The 21,231-nt window shown below is 34.6% G+C and overlaps 2 protein-coding genes across 3 annotated transcripts; one reads left to right on the forward strand and one right to left on the reverse strand.

Moving 5' to 3' along the window:
- Positions 1-295: 295 nt before the first annotated feature.
- On the forward strand, positions 296-4,459 carry NDUFB10 (NADH dehydrogenase (Ubiquinone) 1 beta subcomplex, 10; the record flags this gene model as incomplete). Its single annotated transcript, XM_012941775.3, has 5 exons — positions 296-440; positions 474-609; positions 1,526-1,674; positions 2,764-2,988; positions 3,959-4,459. 4 exons carry the CDS (start codon positions 296-298, stop codon positions 2,979-2,981), a joined length of 648 nt encoding a protein of 215 aa, XP_012797229.2. The 3' UTR covers positions 2,982-2,988; positions 3,959-4,459.
- A 1,465-nt stretch (positions 4,460-5,924) lies between these two features.
- PCMT1_1 (Protein-L-isoaspartate(D-aspartate) O-methyltransferase) lies at positions 5,925-20,332 on the reverse strand. Of its 2 annotated transcripts, XM_051217538.1 has the most exons (7): positions 20,138-20,332; positions 19,728-20,104; positions 15,908-16,012; positions 14,132-14,362; positions 13,354-13,526; positions 8,105-8,167; positions 5,925-6,166 (listed from the first exon to the last, which is right to left on the reverse strand). In XM_051217538.1, the coding sequence occupies exons 3-6, from the start codon at positions 15,917-15,919 to the stop codon at positions 8,158-8,160; spliced, it is 426 nt and encodes a 141-aa protein (XP_051064951.1). In that variant the 5' UTR covers positions 15,920-16,012; positions 19,728-20,104; positions 20,138-20,332; the 3' UTR covers positions 5,925-6,166; positions 8,105-8,157. The 2 variants fall into 2 exon arrangements, with proteins under 2 accessions (XP_051064951.1, XP_051064952.1); XM_051217539.1 differs by lacking the exon at positions 5,925-6,166 and having other exon boundaries at positions 8,067-8,864; positions 19,968-20,251; positions 20,291-20,332.
- Between the last annotated feature and the right edge of the window lie 899 nt (positions 20,333-21,231).

Raw genomic sequence — 21,231 nt, forward strand, 5'->3', positions numbered from 1 at the left:
ACAATCGATGTAGACAAATAGTAGATATTTGATGAGTGTGTTTACACATAAAGTGTCACAAATAAAGAGAAAATATGGTGTTGATTTTCGTTGTTAAGATGACCGTTAAACAAACATGTCATTATATACCTTTTACCTTGATATGTACTCAAAGCCTCATAAACTGACACATTTTTAAGGTGAAATACAATCAAATAATAGACGACCGGCCACCCGGTTAATTTTTACCATAAACTGGAATTGCACAGTGCGATATTAAAACACTACTTGCGCGTAATTTGTATCATTCGCTACTATGGGAGGCAGTGGTGATCATGGTCATGATGGCCATGATGATGTTACTAGGGAAGAACTCTTTAAAGAGTTCAAACCAAGCATTAAATACCGATTTACTAGTATCGTTGGGTCAATAATTGACAAACCTGTCTCTCTTTTTCGCGGTAAAAACTAAATTACTGAAGATATTTCTGTAGAACAAGTTGTTAACAGAGTTCGCACTCCATACCCATATTATCATAAGCGGTACGACCGTGTTCCAACGATTGACCAGTGTTTAACTAATGACTTGGCTTGCATCGAGGAGGCCAATCAGCAATTTCATAGAGACCGGTAAGCCTGTATCCTGAGTAACTTTGTCCGATTGGATTTCGAATATTTCTGTTTCTTGTATTAACTCAGTAGACAAGTATGTGTTTATTGGTTAACTTGTTTGCCGAAAGTTTGGGTTTAGTCTGTAGTTTTTGTCTGAACTTCAATGAGACAGGTTCATTATATTCTGCTCACAGTAGGTTTTTGCAATCGGTATATAAATCAGGAACTACTTCAGTATAATGAAAGTGTATGCTAATAGGAAGACACATTTTCACTATTGTCACCATAGGCCAGATTGTCATATGATCTATATCTCGACTGACACACGAAGACAAAGATGGTAGGCGAAAACAGTTAAATATCACGGCTATCACGCCTGGTTACTCATTATGATAAGTGGAAAGTTTCAAAAGTGTACTTGTTGCACCATTATAGGGGGAATATATATCACAGTTTGTGTTTTATAGCAAACTGTCCCATATAGTCAAATATCTCATTATTTAGTAGACTATCTATTTTTTATTTAAATTCAATTGACAAAGTCAACCTCAGTATTGAGCAAACCAAACTGCTTGTACCTTTCGTTGGCAGCCCAAGTGTTTACCTTCGTATGTAAAAATTTTTGTGAGTTCGATAGCCATATCAATTAAGATAAATTTTCAACAATTTTGAAATTTTTTTCAGATAGATTCGATTTCTCTCAACAGTGTTTAAGTACTCAATGTTTCACACTGAAAATTTCTCGTAGTCAAAGCTCAAAGTTCGATCTTATTAACAGGCTTGGGGCTGTGCATTGCCCTGGTGTTCCATGTAGTTTTGGATCATGACAAAGCTATGTCTAGGTGTATTTTCCGTACGTTTTTTTTTGGTTTCAGACCTTTTGTCGACGGTCATTTTATTACATTTATAAGGAATATTCTAAATGTTTGTTTAGGCTAGTGGATCTCAATATAGTTCGTGTTCTGCGAAAACGCAAAAACGAATGTATGCGTTGGTACAATTATGAAAAAGAAGATGTTTATCAATTCTGTGGTCCTATGTTCACTGAATATGAAGATGCAGCCGTCAACTACTACATTAAATGTATGTTTTCGTGTGTATTTGATCCCTTAATAATAGATTGCTCGTTGAAGCAAACATGGGTTTAAATAATTTAAAATTGAGTCCCCACTCCAGTTAAGCGCAGTTCGTACTTTAATTTACGACTGTTGCTAAGTGTATGACCAATTTGTGTTGATTTTCATTCACTTAAGAATTGTAAGTCAATATAACGAGTTAGTAAATTCAGTCTTTTAATCAATTATTGTTTACAGTGCAATCATTCCAAATCACTAATTGATCGGTACTGTACTCATTATTTTAACAATTGAATTGTCATATAGTCTACAACACTTGTCTTCCTAAATTGCAAACCAGTCGATAATCGTAGATGTTGCGTGATATGACTTAACATCAGTCCTAGTGATGCAGACGCACTTTTTTACACTTATCTAGATTCTAAGTTTTAGTGTTATTCCATTCTTTATATTCCGATCGATAATCGATCTATACTAAGGACTAAACGCAACCGAAATTACCATGTGTAACCAGCTACGTTTTACAGTCTACGAACATCTTTATTGTATATAATCCCTAGGACAGTGATAACTGGCGTCCCACTATTGGTAATCTATGAATTAGTGCAGACATTAACCCTGTCCGTTACCCCTCACCACACATCACTCCCTTCAGACTATGACTTTTTGTGTATGCCTTTCAGTTTATGGTAACTCCAACCAATGTACATATGTGCTAGGTTCTATATTTTAAATGACTGACTAGGTTTAAGAAATGTTGCCCAGACTTTTCAGAGATTCGTCGATGACGTACTTTTCAATGTAATCAACGGGACTACATGGATAAGTTATTCAGAGGTCTTGACTTCGTGCATGCACACCTTGATTACTGTCTTATCGCAATCCCAGACAATCTCTGTACCGACCAGACTTTAAATATTTTGTCTGAACGGAACGAACTGAGGTTTATTCGATTATATTAATTTACGCCCTTCTGTTTAGTTTACGAAGCTTTTTTGAGTCTCTCAATCAAAGATTTTATCAAAACACATTTTGTACGTAATTTAATAACTGTCAGTCTTTTCATCACAATACATTTACTCATTCCTTTTATAAGATGGAGAATTACACTGGTCAACAAGTGTTGTTGATGCTTTCATGAAACAGAAACATCGTTTACTATGGGAAAAACGTTACGGCCCAGTTGGTAAAGCTTCTGATGAGAAAAAGAAACTAGCTGCAGCTGGTGATAAAGCAACTAAAGAGGGAAATTTCATTTCGAAAATACGAGAAATTGGGTTTGGTAGAGATATACCGAAAGAAGTTCATCTGTAGTTTACTGGTAAGCAACCCAATGTATATATATATGAACACAACCTTTAATATCATTGTTAATGTAATGAAAATATTGAACTACTATTCGATAATAATGATAAAGTTGGTTTTTGCCAAGGAATTCAATTGGAGAACCATTAAAAACTGGGGTCACCAGACAGTTGTAAGTGGACGTCTACAACCCTACCGGAGACAGTCCAGGACCTTCCGTTTTTTGTGGTAATCCTGTAACTCATTAGACTGCTAGGTTTGAATTCAGTGGCCCACATTCCCGAATTCAACCGATCCCTGACATAATTCTGACCCTTTTGACATGTCTACAACATAAAAGTGTACTCTTTGTTATCCACACAATGCTGATTTAAATCGAAAAAAATCTTTTGAGGATCGAATTACTTTTCGATGTACCTCTACTTTTGTTATATGAAGCATACGTTGGCGTTATACATACTCCCAAGCTGTAGTTCTCACTGATGAATCAATGTTTTCCTGTTGTGTTTTAAAGCACTTGTGATTGGACAGCCGACTTTCGACTGTAGCGTTTTAGATTCAAGTCTCGCATTATTTTCAGTTTGTATAAGCAGATGGTATCGTTGCTGGTACTCATAAAAATACAGGTTATTCAAATCTAAGTACACAAACCTGTTTGTTTTAGTTATATGTTAACAGTTATTTTTCTCGGCATTTGGAATTCGTATCTTAAGTGTAAAAAATAAAAGGTGTAGTAGGACCTCTCAGTGTATAATCTTGTAAAATATCCATCTCTATGCCTCTTTCACTTGGAGGGGCAGGGATTTGTGTTTAGGGCATTCGACCCTCAGTCACCAAGTCCCTGATCCGAACACTATTCTGTCTACTTCAGTTTAGATAACCGGAAATATCAATTTATTCCTCACACTCAGAGTGTAGCTGGAACTTAATCACTGGACAGATGAGTTAACTTATTATTGCCATCGTCTTTTTACTTTTCTGAAAAGAATCTAGGTAGCTCCAAGTGTTTATTATTACCGAACTTCAAAGATGGACATGATACAATTCTCGTATGGTTATAGCCTACTGGAATACTTTTTCCTGCTTATTATCGTGCTTGCCGAATAGGTTTTTTTTTAAAAGATAGTCTTCAGATTCTTCATTGAACCTGCTGACTTTCTAACAATGTTGTTTAATATTACATATGCATAGTCTTCTTCATTACGTAATCTAACTGCACACCTAATCAATCGTTTTTCTTCTTTGTCCCTAACAAAGAATATTCTTAGGTTTGAAATTTTCAATTTGTGACAAATAATAGTGACAGTATAAAAAGTGTTGATTTTTCGGTTTGTCTCGTCATCTTCAGTAGCTGATCCAATTATCATTTAGTCAGATTATTGAATCAATTTTAAAACCAAATTAATTTGTAATATAGGATGTATAGAGGCAGTTGTCAAGACTAAAGATTCCAGAGATTTGTCGAAAAATTGTTGATTTCACGGCACAAGTAAATGTGAAACAATTTTCAAAAATCCTAGGTGTTTACTAATTCAATTATTTTTATGTATGTTGTTAAATAAGCTGTACAGGATGATTCGGGTATGAAGAAGTATTGCTTAAAACGTTATTGTAGGAACTGACTAGTTAATTTGTAAGGTTAAGATTTTTTACTTTGGTAGAAGTATTCCGAAGAATTACAACGTCAAAATGCGGTGTATAAAGATTGTTTTATGAACCAGTTTTGACTTTTAATGGCTAGTCAAGAAATTGAAGTTGTTTTTGGAAAAGTTGAGACAACGTCTAGATCAATATTATTTTGACAAATTAAAAAATCCATAATGATTTGGAAAGGGATTTGTGGTGGCACAATGCCTTCAATAAGTAGGATACCTGTTAAGCATAATAATTTGTAGTTTGAATATCTCATTTGAAAGAGTAAACATCTTACCTAGAGGCGAGCTTTGTAAATAACTCAATCGTTTATAAGCAGTTTTAATGAGTTAAGTTGCTTTTCTGTGCGTGACGAACAGTCTATCTAGGTTGAGTTTATGTCATGTCATTTCAATAAGGCTATTTATGTACTGCGTAAACAACGTACTGAGATATTTGACTACATAAAAAGTGAAATGTCCATCAAAATGACGATCCAAGTTATGTTATATATTATAACGTGCTTCGTAAGATCATTTAGCGATCATTGTATAATTAGCAAGAAGTTTGGTGAGTTATTTAGTTCCATCTGGTTAGAATAGTCAAATAATATAGGGATTGTATATTAGAAATAAATCGATTTAGGTTGATGACCACGATGAATTGTTAAATATAGGCTAGATAAGATGCTTTGTTCCCTATTTTAAGTACGTATCCCATTAAAGCATTAACAAAAAACATGCTTATGTTACTGATTCACATGTAAGCTATCGTTGGAAAACCCGAGGGACATTCTTTCTTAACTTTACGGCTCATGTGCGAAACAAATAAGATTTTTGTCAACCAGTAAATCGAGAATGTTTTATAAGTCGAGATGTATGGGAGTCTATACTACGTAAAACAATTAAGTAGTCTGAAATCTTACATAAGAACTTAGTAGTCAAAAGTTTGAGACTCTGACATTTGTGTGGATACAAATCTCATCAAGAACCAGTCTTAAGTGTTAACACTTTTGTTTTTGATAAGTAACGAACCACCACTGAATGAACACTTTCCCTACTTTTTTCATAGTGCTCTAAGCGTTTAGATACCATAGCTTGGTGGGATAATCGAAATGTTCTTGTCCTGTTTTATACATTCTATCTGTAAACTTGATTCATGCTCTAATTAGATTACATTCCTTCTCAGAAAATGTTTAGTCTCAGGATTATTTACCTATCGATCAATCATATTCAACCATTGTAGTTCAGTTCATTCTAGATAATTATTGTATATTAGGCTAAGCTTTTACACAACATATCCGTTTCCTTAAAGGAACGAGCATGTCTGATTAGTACCACAAACAACAACGTACAATCATTTAGATTGAATGATAATCTCTAGAATAACGATCTATCCATTTTCTCCTAAAAACTGAACATACCATTCGAAAATAAAAGATCACATGTTTTTATGAACAAACTTATTTGAACTTATTTTTTTTACAACTTTTAAAATCTCATCCATAAAATTGAACTGTTGTATTCTATCATCATGTATGTTACAAGCCGTCTCTTTGTAATCTAAATTAAAAAAGAATGGATAGATCAGATAAATAGCATAAGCAAGAAACATTCAAACAAAAACGAAGCAAAACAGCCATATTACATATCTTGGATTTCAGAATGTGATGTCATAGAAAAACATCGATCTGGATAAGCTTTAGCCTAAATATCAGATCTACTTTGAATTGATATGTATTCAGTATGTTATGTATGTTAAAGTGTTGATTTTTTGCAACAAATAAATTGTATATTCTTGCGTGGTTGTACATCGTCAAATGGAACTGAACTATTTTAAGGAAGTATGTTTTACTAAGATTACAATAACTAGTGAAAATAAAGTAGCATTGTTTCTTCATTTGACACTGGTAAACGTAACTGCTCAACTATGTCCAGTATCTGTCCTTCCGCATAAGATAACCTAACTTGCATCATTTGTGGGTGGAACGCTACTTCTGCAAATAAGCCATCTAGCTCAGAGTATATAACACCCGAAAGTGAGTAGTTCGTTTATTGAATCTAGACAGAAAAAGCTGGTTATGAAAGAGCTATCTCACCCTATCCACTTCATAGCCGATTAAATAGTCAATATGGACGTGTCGAGGAGAATGAAAACCCTTCAATAGTGTACATTGATAGACAGCACAATTATTGTTTGAAGTCAAGAACCTGTTGTGGTAAGCTCCGAACAAAACAATATTTTTTTCAGTTCGCATTGTCGTAATTTCACTGTCCAAAGGGTCAACGTAAATAGTAGCCAACAGTCTTACCAACGACGTTTATTGATCGCAAAGAAGTCAATAGTAATCACTAAGGTAGAAATTACGATCTTGATAAACAGGCAGTGAACGATTTATAGGGCTTGTAACCGCAAATTCTGTGAAGCTGTGGTTAAGGAGCTTGAATTTCAACTACTAAGTCGGAGGTCCGAACCTTGCTCTATCTACCTTCATTTCAGAAGCCAGGTAGTATCAGTAGCCCTTACACTTAAAGTGTGACAGAGCCAAGTACACGAGTCCCCACTTGGTAAATGAGTTAAGTAGACCTACGATTGCATTTAAATTCGAGTCAACAATCTTATTAACCGAATCCAACACTCAAACTCATCTGATTTACACAAACAAATGAAACACAAAATGGCAATCATGTAAAAGGTAAGCGCTTAACATAAGATATAAGCTTTATCCTTGCTGGAAGCTTAGTAGTTTGGAAATTGACCACATACGAGTTAACGTGATTAAACGGGTTGGTAGATACGGAGGATTCACCTAGGGGAGTTGGAAAACCCTGATTCCAAATCAATCATGCACATGGGCTCCAGGATCCTGAAAGAACAAATGGCATATAAACTTATTGTTGGTCACCGGATACCATGGGACTGAATATCTTAACGTTGTTCCACTACCTTGTAGATTAGACCTCTAGATTAAAGGTTCGGGGAGTGACTCCCTGGCAGTATTCCAGCCCTCAAGCCAACCGAATGACGAGGTGTGGCGCATATATATTTGGTGTCTCCTTGTACTAATATTTGTGTTTAAATAATAATAGTAAATTATTGTAGACCGCATCTTTTACAATACCATCTGTTACTTAGGCAAAAATCCAGCTTTTTGTAGAAAAACAGATTATTTCAGCTTATAACTCGATAGAATGCAATTCAGTAACAAGAGATTTGTGTATTCAGAGTTAAGTTGGATATTTTATTGTGAAAGGAGTGCTAATAATAATATCAATGATCGGAGGTTTAAACCAAAGCTGGTTTGGGCGGGGATTCAAGCTGGTAAAAAATTTGTTAGAAGGCCAGTTAGTTAAACTACTATGCTACTATTGCTCATTTGTGGAAAACGATGCTACTGTATCACTATAACTTGTAATTATAAGTCTAACAAAACGGGCATAATTAAACATAAAAATAGAAAACTAAAGACATCAACTATTTTTCTTGGTTACAATGCGTACAATAAAGCATGGGTCGAACCTCCAAAAACGCGCATGCACACACATATACATTTTCATGATGGACTTGGAAGCGATGAAGAGAATGCGGAAAAGACAAATAAAACACATCATTAATGCGACAGGTTAAAATAAATAATTTATGTCATTATAAAATGTCAAAATGAGGTAAATGTATATATAAATAAGTCATTTTATGTCTCTATGATGGGTTTTCTTCGGTAAAAAAATACTTAATCAATTACTAGATGATGATTAGTAGTAGTAATAACTAGCCATTAGACAAAAAAGTAAGATGAAGACTGAGGGGGGAGGAGGCGGTAACCCCGATAGAACATGAAAACAATATAAATCGAAGTGATAATAATATAATCATTTTTATGAATGAAAACATGATTTAAATGCAGACCGAAATCATGGTGAGGTATAATAACTAGTATAGAAGCACATTGAGTAAGAACGATTTGCTAGTTTAGTTTCTCACACCTCCCCCCTAGAAAAAGTAGGATAGGTTTTCACATTTTAACACAGAAACAACAAATAATGTTCAGTATTGAAGCTGTCAATTACTAATTAGTGCTCCGTATCAATGAAATCACATTCATGTAACATAAGAATACAGTAAACAGTTTATGGTAAGAAATATGCATGGGTGATGATTGTGTTGGTGATGAAATGATAATTGGTTGGTTTCTGTGAGCGAAAAAAACAAAACACATTAATAACAGTAGTTAAGAAAAATGGTGAGATTTAATGCCACCTCCTGGATAGGGAGAGAAAAATAGGGAAAAGAAATGTGAAAACGGAATACAACAAACACGAATATCAAACTAACAAGTAAAAAGCGAATATGGAGATAATATAGGACTCCTAAGTAATGTGCATCCTAGAACCCGGATCCAAGAATAGAAATCAGGACCAGTGGTTTCGCGCGCGAATGCTTGACCTCTAAACCAACGCACTAGCGTCCAATGATGTACAGTCCTAACTTTAATCAATCTACGTTATTGCGCAGTTCCTTCCCGTCGAATGTGGTGGATGAATGTCTCACATCCGGTGTGATTGACCTCCACTGATCACGACTTCTAGCTATAAATCAATCGGTTACATCTTGAATCTAGTCACTAGTGGACAATTATTATTAGTATAGAGGGATTTATGAAGATTGTAGAAAGCCGATAAAAAGATGGAACGGCCATACAGTCCTTCCATATATTCAAAGGTTGTCTAGCTCATTATCAGTTCATGATCTAATCTATTAGAAATTTGAAATCTCCACGAAACTGATGCTAGTAAGGGCAAAATATAATCAAAGGAAAAACTGGCTAGTAATACTGGATTACAACTCTTTATGAGATTTGTGTATACTAGAACTGTATTACTCATGAGTAATTAGTCTGTCTTACTGTAAACTTTTCGTCGGTACACCCATTCGCATATCAGACTAAATTGAACTGGTGTTTATCCGTGATATGAGTTGACTAATGTAGCCAAGTTTACCAACTCAAATATGAGCTCCTTTTAAACTAAGCTAATTACTATTCATTGAAGAACCTATATATATATATATATTCATATTCGAAGCTTAGGTTGACGCTTTCGATGTAGTGTTCTCTGAGCAAAATAGTTTAATTTCTGAGCTATTTTTCCCATTATTGACAGCATCTCCAGGGCCTACCTCATGTAGAAGTAAGGTTTTCAGTTATTTTACAAGTTTTATATCAGCTCGCCCTGATGGCAGTTTGTGATTGGCTGTTGTCTTCATTTATCCTTATATTCACGTCGACTGTCTTCGTCAGCTAGCCTCTAACCTTGTGATTAATTGACCTCTCCCAATATAAATCCATAGATTGAGTCTACGTCAATGTATCTGTTGGTTGACAATTGGTCTGAAAACAATGCTTTTAGAAATTCTCTGGCATTCTTAGATTTTCCCCAATGCAGAATTTCGACGTCCCTTAAACCCAGTTAATGTCCATGGCTGTCTGCACGTATTGATATCAGGATAGCACAGCATACCTTCACATTGCTAGTCAGTGTTCATTTATGGATAGATGAACAAAGCGCCCACTTCGTCCAATTTAATATTACTCGCAGTTGGTGCAACATATTTTGTAAATGATATTTTGTTGATCATCATATTCTTGTTGCATCTTTTAGTCTACACAGAATGGAATGAAGTGATTGAGTTGGTTTCTGAGCATCTGATTCTAAACGGTTTTAGAATTCTTGTAACGGTTTGTTAAATATTTCTTTTATATGGGTAGAATGATCTGTTCAATAGTTTCCAGGGTTCTTTTTTTGATTATATGTTTGTTCGCTAAACACCTTTTAATATTGCTGTAGCAGTCGTTCCTACGGAAGACAGATTGAAAATTAGCTACTCCAACTTTTCGTGTCGCGCGAATACTGTAGTGAACTTTGGTCTCTTTAAAGTATCCGAACATAACTATTCTGTATAGTGTTGGGTTGCTACTGTTGTAGTTTAATAACTCATTTGTGTGATTTGGTTCCCAAAGTTCTTGTGTTTGTTCTGTTAATTAAAACGTCTAAGAATGAAAATTTTTGTTTCTTCTTCTCTGGTAAATTTTATGTCGTTGAAATTGTTATCAATCGATTTATGAGTAATTTCAACTTCCCCTCTCTTCAGGATAACGAATTTTTCACTGACAAAACGTGTCGAAATCTTCGGTTTAATTACTGGTAGCGTTGTAGCTACAAGTCTTTGTATAACAGTCAATCAAAATAGATCATCGAAATCAAGTGACGTAACACGGCGAGTAATTGAAAATGTCACGTCTATATAACGTAGGCGTTGAAGATGTTACCCAGAATAACAATAAAAGCTTCACAACTAAACCATTTGACTTAGATAACAGGACACTAGCAAATATTAATATATAAATATTTCAGAGAGCCGAAATAGTCGTCTCAATTTAGTCGGCTTCAGGTGTGTTATGCGGCGAATTTTTCACTTATTGGTTTAAACGTATTATCCAAATTAAAAGAACTCCGGTAAAAAGGAGAGCCATAAATTAACTGGTGATATGGTTTTACTTTTTTCGGTCAATTTAACTTATGAATATTATGTATAAGTTTAGTTAAAGTGATTCCTTGAGGCTTATTACTGTACACTTTCGTCCTAATTATGAGTTAATTATTAAGCAGATTCTAAGAGTCTTTAGTATAAAAATGTAGCAGGACTTGCCTACTAAATGAACGAAAAAATGTCTGTAAATAGTGAATACATAAAACGTAGTGAACACTAAAAACGTTGAAGATAACCTTTATTATCAAAGCGGTGATCAAATGGTTAAAACTCGATTTCCAACTATTGAATAATAATAATAATGGGCAAATCTGTACTTAATTAATGAATTATATAAGTACCTAAAAAGGCCTATAGTAATTCTGGCGTTGCAGTGCGCGTCCACAAACTCCATCCGGGAGAAAACCCGGGACCGTTAAGTCTTGTGGCGAGCAATTAACCTTTAGATGATATATATATATATATATATTCGCTGAAGTGACTTTCATAAAAACTATAAGAATACGTAATGAGAATTGTTCAGATAATTGGACAGTAATGCGTATATTCGAAAAAGTTGGGGAGTAAAGAAAAGTTAATGAACAAAGAGTATGGAAAATAATAAATAAAACCTTTTATTAAGACTAATTTGGCCAAGGAAGAGATAGAGATGTTGCGAATTTTTTATGAATACAGAGACTTGGGTTGTTAGCTCGAATTCCTATAACTTCTGCTATGTGTAAAAGATGAGATCGAACCCCATAAAGAAAACGTGTAGGGATATGGTAAATCACTTTACATGGCCTATTTCTATGTACTACATGAGCGCTATCGATCAAGTGTGACAGAACAGCGCTGCATATGGTTATGACGATACCCTTTCGTAAGCACGAAGAGAGGTGTTCACTAACTCGCTGGCTTACTTGTTCGGTTATACGTCCAATATAGATTTCTCTACAAGAGCTGCTGAAATCGTAGGTACACACATGTGGCAGAACCAGGTAACTTATCCCTAACTTGAGGAATCACAACAGATTGATAACGTTCTCTCCACTGCTCTAGTCAGTCTATCAATAGCACATCACCAGCTATATCTCCGCTGAATTGCAGTTTCAGGAAAGGAAGATTCTTACGAACTGTTAATGTCTCTACTTTCCTGTTTATTACATGCAAGTGTTTTTTAAAAAAACCTTGTGGATAACCCATTTTAATCGACATATTATGATTAAGCTCTAGTTCCTTGTTTATAGTGTTGTCTAAGCATATCTTCCTAGCTCCATTTTCAAGACATTTAACTAGGTTTCTGTTATAATGAATGGGTATAAGGCCCGAAAAGTGTGTGTACTGGCTTGCTGAAGAACAATTCCCATACACGTTTCTACCGAGAAATCCACTTTCTTCTCTGTATAACAAAGTGTTGAGGAAATGTAGTTTGTCATCAAGTTCCTCTTGACACGTAAATTTGATTGCTGAATGTTCATTGTTAAGTAGCTATAAGACTTCTTTTCGATGTTCTAATCGACGATAATGAGTTTCAGCAATGTAGCAGCAATAAAAGTCAGTCTCATCAATAGACTCTTTGAAAGGTCCGCCCTCTTCCAACTTTTACACCAGTTAATAACATGAGTCGAGGTATGAGATATATATATCACTGACTTTGGAGATAATTTACATCATGCAATGACTTTAATGGGTAACCATTGAAAACTAGAGAGGATTGGACAAGTGTTTTATTTTAGTTTAGAACTCTCTATTTTAACACTACACCTACAATCTACATACTACTTGGAAAGAAAAACTAGCCGTAAAAAAATAATTTCAAATATGTTGAACACCTTAAAACCGTTAGATACTTAATAGTAGTTATTTCAATCGACTTATTAAAAAGTTTAGAATAATATAAAACAACAATCCATTGTTGGGTGCATATATGCGTAATCATATTATGTCATGGATAAATTTCCCTGTAGATGTAAACAGTAAACATGTATATCCAATACAATAATAATAATAATAGTCTATTGCCTAAATGTTTTAACTACCAATGTATTTGGTCCCGGTCAAATGAAAACGAAATAAGCTAATTTTCCTAACACAAATAGTGTTTAACCCAGCTCAGTCTCAGACGTTATCACTGAACTGTTTGAGTAGCAACTGACTTCTAGTATGATTGAAATACTTACTGATATATATGGGCATCTTTCAAAAAAAATCCAAGTCTTACCTTGGCCCAACTTGTCGATCTTTATCGGTTAACGGAACATAAATCACACCCATTAAAGATTTTCTTTGAAAGGAACCATCTTGCAAACGATCAATTTGAACTAATGATTGATTTCCACCTTCTGGTCCTTCAGGACAAATTAAACGACCACCAATTTTCAATTGTTCTTTTAGCTAAATTAATAAATATAAAAATGATATTAAAAAAATGAGGAAAACACATCAGTCAGTGGGTTGAAGTCAATGTAGAGCAAGCTACAAATGTCGGGAAGGTCAGCTGGTCACTCCACATTAGCACGATCAAATGAATTTAAAAAGATGAGTAGCAATAATAGAGAGAAACATTAAGGATTTGAAATACTGTTCAAGAAGGGATGAAAGTGTATGTGTGAAGGAATATTGGAACTTAAGATCAAGAGGAAAATAAAGAGTGAATACACCTGTATTACTGTGAAAGATTGTGAGAAATGCCACTCAACGTCTCCAATCACTGATTGTTGTTATCGCATAGATCTCGAGTAATACATAATAATTATTTGATTAAATGCATATTTTATAAACACTCTCAAAAATTCAGCCTCTGATGAATCATAGTTTAATAGATAGAGGTGATCATTGTAAGATTGTGCCAAACTGAAGGAAGTAGTCAGTTAAGAGGATGAGTTATTCATCAACTAATAACATTCAAGTTGATATGAATAAAAAGTGAACACACATCCAGAAACATAACTTTTTAATGTTCATGAATTTTAGGTTACAAAATATATCTCTGAACTTACTGCATTAGGAATAACTGGAGCCGCTGCACCTACGTGAATTGCATCATAAGGTGCATCTGACGGCCATCCTTCACGACCATCACCAGTAACAAGTTTAAGTTGTTTTCCTAATTCAATTCCAGATAATCGAGCATTTTGGCTATGATTAAACCAATTTTCAACATTTGATAGAGAAAATTTAGTCAACTCATCAATATGTTCTATGCCTACAGCAACACCTGTAGGGCCTACCTTAATATCAAAATTAGAGAACATAAAACAAATGAATATTTTACGATAAATTTAATTTATAGAATAAAGTTTCCTGAAAAAAAATGATGGGACTATCCATAACTGCGATAATTCAACAATACTGAATTATTTAACACTCATAAAACTGTCAGTCTTTAGGTTATAATTATAATTGTTTATTATATTAACCAAACTTTTTAATATGTATAAAAACATTCATTTTATTATGTCTTACTAAGTTAGAAACAATTACCAAATAACAGAAACAGTTATCACTAGTGGCAACGAATAATCGTTGGGTTATTTTGTATATTCCGAATAATACCGCTGACCCAGTAGTTCTGATGGTTCGGCATTTGCTGTGAGACTTGACGATTCTGGGGTTTAACCCCTAGTAGGGTTGTAGATGGGCGCCGCTGAGGAGTCCCATATTAAGATAAAAACAGATACTCAGTATCCCTTGGTTTTTAATAGTAAACTAACTGAGATAGATTTGAGAATATAGCTTACAAATTAAAATATTCTACACCAAACCCTTTCAACTATATAGAATATCAGTTTGAATCGTCACAATATCCAAAGGCATATAGGAGTATATTAAAAGAAGCTGAAAGGATATAATAAGAAACAAACAAATAGAAAGTAATGACGATGCTTTATTAGAATTAGTACTATAACCATGAACTTATATTTGTACAGTTGTTTTTTATAGCTATACTCTATTGATCTATTTGAAATGATGCCTATTGATAATGATATGAAGTAACTGCTTCGTAGTTGAATTAATTAAACCAGTGGAGTGAAAGTTCAAACTCACTAAGACTATTGAAGTTTGAACAGTATATTAATGTCCCTAACCTTTCCACGAAAAATAGTACACGAGTATGCACTTTTTTACTGATACATAAAAGGAAAGAAATCGATATTTAAGAGTAATTATCGATTAGTCAGTGTTATAAGTCACCAAATGAAATTCCTTTCATCTGTAACAAAAGTTGATAACATACTAAATTAGGCAACTGGGATCAATTATGACCTCCAAAATATCAATATCAGCTTTCTGAGATAGTAATTTGAAAGAACTATTCCGATGTTTATTCTAATTAGATGAAATTTTATACCGAAGCACTTAAGTTTAACATAGGGATTTACTATGTTGTCGAACAAAAAAGTTACTACCTCATGGTTACAATCAGTAGTTGGTATCGTAATAACTGTAGCTGCTATCTTGACGCGATGGTCAAGTCTTACTGTCTTGATGACTCAATAGAGCTATGTTGGTTGGAACACTTGCTCTTTTAGGTTCACACTTTATACCATTTAGTTGATTGTGAAGAGCCAGATAGTATAACTACTCATAATAAATACAGCTTAAAGTCTAGTACACAAAAATGAACTTGGTAGACTAGTGAAATTATATGGAATGAGAGTAAGGGAAGCATACATATTGTATATGCATAAACATGATATTCACTTTATAAGTGAAGGATATAAAACGATGACATGATATGACAATAATATCTCAATAAAGCGAGATAAACTTACCATAAGAGCCATACACGCCGTTAAATATCCACTACCTGATCCAACATCTAAAGCATGTGCACCAGGTTTAAGATGATCTCTTAATGCTTCCAGAGCATAAGCATGCTACACATTTTAAAAAAGAAATTAAATAGAAAGTAAAGCTTTCGAACAACTTCAGGTTTTCAATATTAGTTTAACAATGATCGATTCATGATCTTAATCAAAACTCAGAGATAGTACATTGTCAGTTCGATGGTAAATAAATAACAACCTGAAGCAGCACTCATGAGTACACATATCATAAGGTTGTGAGAAATAGGGACTGAACAAACAAATGGTACTACCTAATTGAACAAACGTTATTAGATGAAGCAGGACCCAACCCTCTAAACAACTAGTTGCGATGTTAGTAATAAAAATCAATAAGTGAATGTTCTATGTTGAAATATACAAACGACATGACCGTTACGTAACAGACTATTTATTCAACGTCAACACACATTCATTGGCCAATGTACGTAACATTTGAATTAACCTAACACCATACCACTCTATGATGGTGAAAAACGCTAAACGAAATAGGTAGTTATTTTTATTTGACGCCTCATTCGTAATGCTTAGAAATAAATACCATGGTGCACAGAACTGAAAATAACTCACTAATAAGTTTACTTGAGAAATTTTACTCTCAAAAACTAAAACACCTAATGCTATTATGCTGATCGATGCAGTTAAATCAGCACCAACAAACACAAACTAACGATGGTATTAATTTGACGGTCGATTAATCTTAATAATGTCATTAATGTGTAAACTGTAAACCGACCGCTTACAAGTATATATGTAGAGGTTAATTTATAATATCTCGTTAACCGAGTATTTAACACAGGCTAAATCTTCTAGTAGAATTATGAATTTACTCGGAATTATTCAAAAGCACGAACACAAGTTGTATAGTATAATGTTAGTGATTAGTGAAACTCCACAAGTACGCAGATATCCAGCACACAGGGAAACGAGTGAATGTTCAAAATCCATGTATATTTGTGAATGTTAATTGGTTGTGGATAAATTATTGATTGACTGTGTGTTACAACCTATTGCCACATCAGAGGCGTCAATCATTACTTCCGAAGGTGCATCGAACTTTCTTCGTGCAAACAATGCTTCGGTGCTTAAGGCGTTTTTTAACTGTTCAAATGCTTGCGGTGCCATAATTAATGATTTAGCGCGCCCCCTTAACAAATCAGTTAGTGGTTTCGTTATGTCAGCACATTTCGGAATAAAAGGTCGGTAAAAGTTGATCGTCTGAAGAGAACGTCGTAGTTTTCTGAGTGAATCGGGTAAAGGGTAATATTTGATGACTTGTGTTCCCTCAGGAACTGGTTTGATACCTTGATTATCGAGTACGTGACCTAAAATGGTGAGGGGGTTGCTTTCCAAACTCACACTTCTCAGGATTGACTGCTAATCCATACTCGTTTAGCTTCTCGAAAAACATTTTTGGATTAGTTAAATGTTTACTTTCATCTTTGCTGTTGATAAGTAAGTCGTCTATGTGAGCGTATACAAACGGTAAGTCACGTAGCACTTGATCAGTAAAACGCTGGAAACTTTGTACGGCATTCCTTAGTTCAAAAGGCATGCGAATAAACTCATATAGCCCGAATGGGGTAAAATTTTGTGAGTTTGATTGAGCGCGTGTCTGCACACCAATTTTATCTATTCTCTCATTGGTTGTAACACACAGTCAATCAATAATTTATCCACAACCAATTAACATTCACAAATATACATGGATTTTGAACATTCACTCGTTTCCCTGTGTGCTGGATATCTGCGTACTTGTGGAGTTTCACTAATCACTAACATTATACTATCTCTACAACTTGTGTTCGTGCTTTTGAATAATTCCGAGTAAATTCATAATTCTACTAGAAGATTTAGCCTGTGTTAAATACTCGGTTAACGAGATATTATTTATTGGAGTCAGATATTAAGGAAATTAACCTTTATAAGTACACTTTGCAGTATAACCAATGATCGATGCGGATGAGTTCGAAAATGATAACATCTGAGAATGAAGATATTTTGAAAAAGATCAGTGCAATACTTAGTGGAAAGTAAGGAGTAATGATACTTTTTTGATTCACAGATAATTCAATAGTCATTCATGTCACTTATGACTTTAGAGACTTGCAAATTCGCGAAAATGATCGGCTAAAAAATATCTAAACTTCATTTTAAGATCCCAACCCTTCAACTTCTAGTGCAATGTAACTTATTAACCAGGTATAATTCCAATATTATTTTTATGCTGCATTTCTCGTGATACTATTTTGTGAATGGAGGATTTGAACTCACCACTTACTGGTTGGAAGACAAGTTCTTCAACCAATAAGCCTCTTTTAACTAAAAGACATTTAGAAAATGAGATAGTTGTGGACATTAATTACGCGGATGGTTATTGGTCTTGCTTGTTAGTGTGCTATAGCTCATTTTGAGGGTTAATTTTTCCTAAGACGAAGATTTAGTGGCTGTTTGAATTACACGAAAATCAAAGGCTGAAACAAAGATATACTAATCTGATGAAGAAATCGGATGAAATAATTTTCGGAAGATCCAATCTGAAATATTCCAACTAGCCAAAACTCATACGAAAGTCTAGTGATTTAAGTTCCGACGCTTCAATAGTATAAAAACCATTAACGCAAGAATGAGAAGTAACACGTTAAGGTGATGAATAATTTTGGCGAAAAATTACAATATTATGTGTAACGCTCCAACCACCAGATTTTTCATGACAAGATTTCAGACATATATTTGGGTTAACAGATATCAACGAACTGCCTTAGCACATGTAAGGTCGTTTTGGCTCTGTAAACCAAATCAAAAACTAAGAGTAAACTTCTGGATTAATGAGAACCCATCAGCAATATAAAGGTCTACAGGGAATAAATGCTATCGTATTTTTCGTAGCCATCTTAATCAGATTATATTACAATGCGACAGAATGTATATAAAAAATGTGGTTAAACTGATTAACGTAAACCAGTTTGCCAAAACAATTCATAATTTTAAGGTTCAAACAACTTCCACGATAGCAATCTTAAGGAACCCTAGAGATGCTTCGGAAAAGTCTATTCAAAATGCTTGAAGGTATTCCATATTACTTAATTCTAAAACAGTTAATACCATGAAATACTTCCATGGTGTACATGGAAGTTTAACTATGTCGATTCACCGCAAATAAGTCGCTAATCATTGCTTGAAATTTCAACAGATTCTATTCCTAATAAATTGATGTAGAGAAAACCAAACGGTCTTAGACTGATTATCCAAGACAGTGGCGAGACTACAATTTGTGGACGAACTAATCAGACTCAAGACACCAAGTCTTGCTTGTTAGCGCGAGATTCACACATTCAAATGGCTAAATAGCATTTTGAAGTTATGGCTGATGTTAGTTCATGATGAGAACACCAACTCTAATTCCGAACCATAATTCCTCGCACTAACCTACAACTTTCTTTCAACTCTAGTAAGCAGGTGAATATTTTTAGGTCCATTTTAACAGCGCTCGAAGGTCGTTCATACATTAAAGTTTCACCAAACGTCCTTATCACAACCGTTCAAATCGAATAACTGAAAACAGTATGTGAGATCATTCGCTTCCTAGTGGTTTACGAAGAACAAGGATTTCTACAGAATTACTCAGTCGGTTTTCTGAGTTGTTAAGTTTATAATATGACAAATTCTAACGACTAAGGATTGGCTAGGCCAATTCATACTGACAATTACACCAGTAATGGTCTTAGAAATAAAGACGTTTATTTACCTGAGAAACCCTATTTGAAAGTAGAAGACTATTGGTTTATCTCTTCCCAGAGAGATCGATAGGGTTTAAACAAGAAAATAATGCATCGCCAACTAACTATTAAATTCATAATAATTCGAGAGTCGCATCCTACTCAAAACCCAACTAGCTCCACTGTATAATCACACTGTGTAAAATAAGCTGTTTTTGTTAGATTTTGGGATTATAATCGTGTTGTATAACTTGGACCATCATCCTTACCATATGAGGAGCACTGATAGTCGCGGCATAGCCGATAGAGGATGGTCGGTCTTCGTAAGAATTCGATCTGGCAAAGTACCCACGATCCACGGAAAGCATAGTATTCTTGACAATCTCAGATGAAATTACTCGATTTCCTGTTTGAAATGTTAAGGAGAAAGTCTAATTACTGAATAGATTGTTTATAAGTTCTGTATGTGTGCTACCGCTCGACTTCCAAGCCATGGATGAGTTGGTAATAAGTAGAAGAGTTAAAGCGATTAGAGTGTATCTAAAAACGTTTACTGTATTCATATCTTATTAGATAAATGTTTAGTAACCACAATTAAGCAACCATAAGCAGGAATTTGATATTTCCACTGACCTTCATAATTAGTCATAATCAGCATCGAGAAACAACGTCATTCCTATAACATTTATTTCAAGACAACTAAAGTAAATACGTATATTTACGTAAAATACCTCGTTCATTTTTATTCATTTATTTGTAACTGTAGAGATAACAATTTTGGAAAGTGATGTCATTGAGTCAAATATCCACTATCTTGGCAACGGGTTTTATAATATTTGATCTCGTTTTCCAATGTTAGCATGTTATTCAAGGTCTTTGGTATCCTTCATTATGGGTCGTTTTACTGTTCAGCTGCACTATTCTTAGTATATTTGAGAGTTGATTTCAGGTTAATATTTATTGTGTATAAACGAGTCCGTTTGTTCTAGGGCAGTCGGTATCCTGGGATCGGCAGTTTTCACATTACTGAGAGCGATATGAGCTTGTTGCAATCTGGATGATTATGAAGCTAGAATGTGGGGGAGCGGAGATAAGATGACAGTTAAGATTATTGAACGAATACTTTATTCAACAAATGTGAACAAACAAAAGTTTTATCATAACATGTAAACGGAGGCAACAGTAGGTGGTAGTAATGCGAAGAATGACACACGCTATACGTAGTTCCTGTACGGAAAAGGCTACAAGCCACAGGTGGGTATATAGTTATTGAGCCTCTCCATAAGGCTGTCAGCTGAAAGGGATGTCGTCAAGTCGGCTTGGAGAGCATTTCAGACAGGGATGAGTCATAATGAATCAAAGTGTGGTCGTGCTTAGGTATTGGGTCATTGGTATAAACTTTGTCTTCGGTTGCCTCAAGAAGTGCAACGGTAATCTACTTGGGTGACTGAATGCCCAGTTTGTTGCATACGTCACGTTGCGGCGAGACTACATTTTAAAGACGAACCAATCGGATTTGAGATCTCGGATTTT

The sequence above is a fragment of the Schistosoma haematobium genome, chromosome 5 (assembly GCF_000699445.3).
Source record: "Schistosoma haematobium chromosome 5, whole genome shotgun sequence".
In the NCBI taxonomy this organism is placed as follows: domain Eukaryota; kingdom Metazoa; phylum Platyhelminthes; class Trematoda; order Strigeidida; family Schistosomatidae; genus Schistosoma; species Schistosoma haematobium.

Excerpts from the sequence above, each read along its gene's own strand:
- PCMT1_1 (XM_051217539.1), bottom strand. The coding sequence starts at position 20,066 with ATGCTTTCCGTGGATCGTGGGTACTTTGCCAGATCGAATTCTTACGAA. Across the intron at positions 14,363-15,907 it reads CGGCGTGTATGGCTCTTATG|GTAGGCCCTACAGGTGTTGC; the intron begins GTAAGTTTATCT and ends TTTGATATTAAG. Across the intron at positions 13,527-14,131 it reads CTCCAGTTATTCCTAATGCA|CTAAAAGAACAATTGAAAAT; the intron begins GTAAGTTCAGAG and ends TTATTAATTTAG.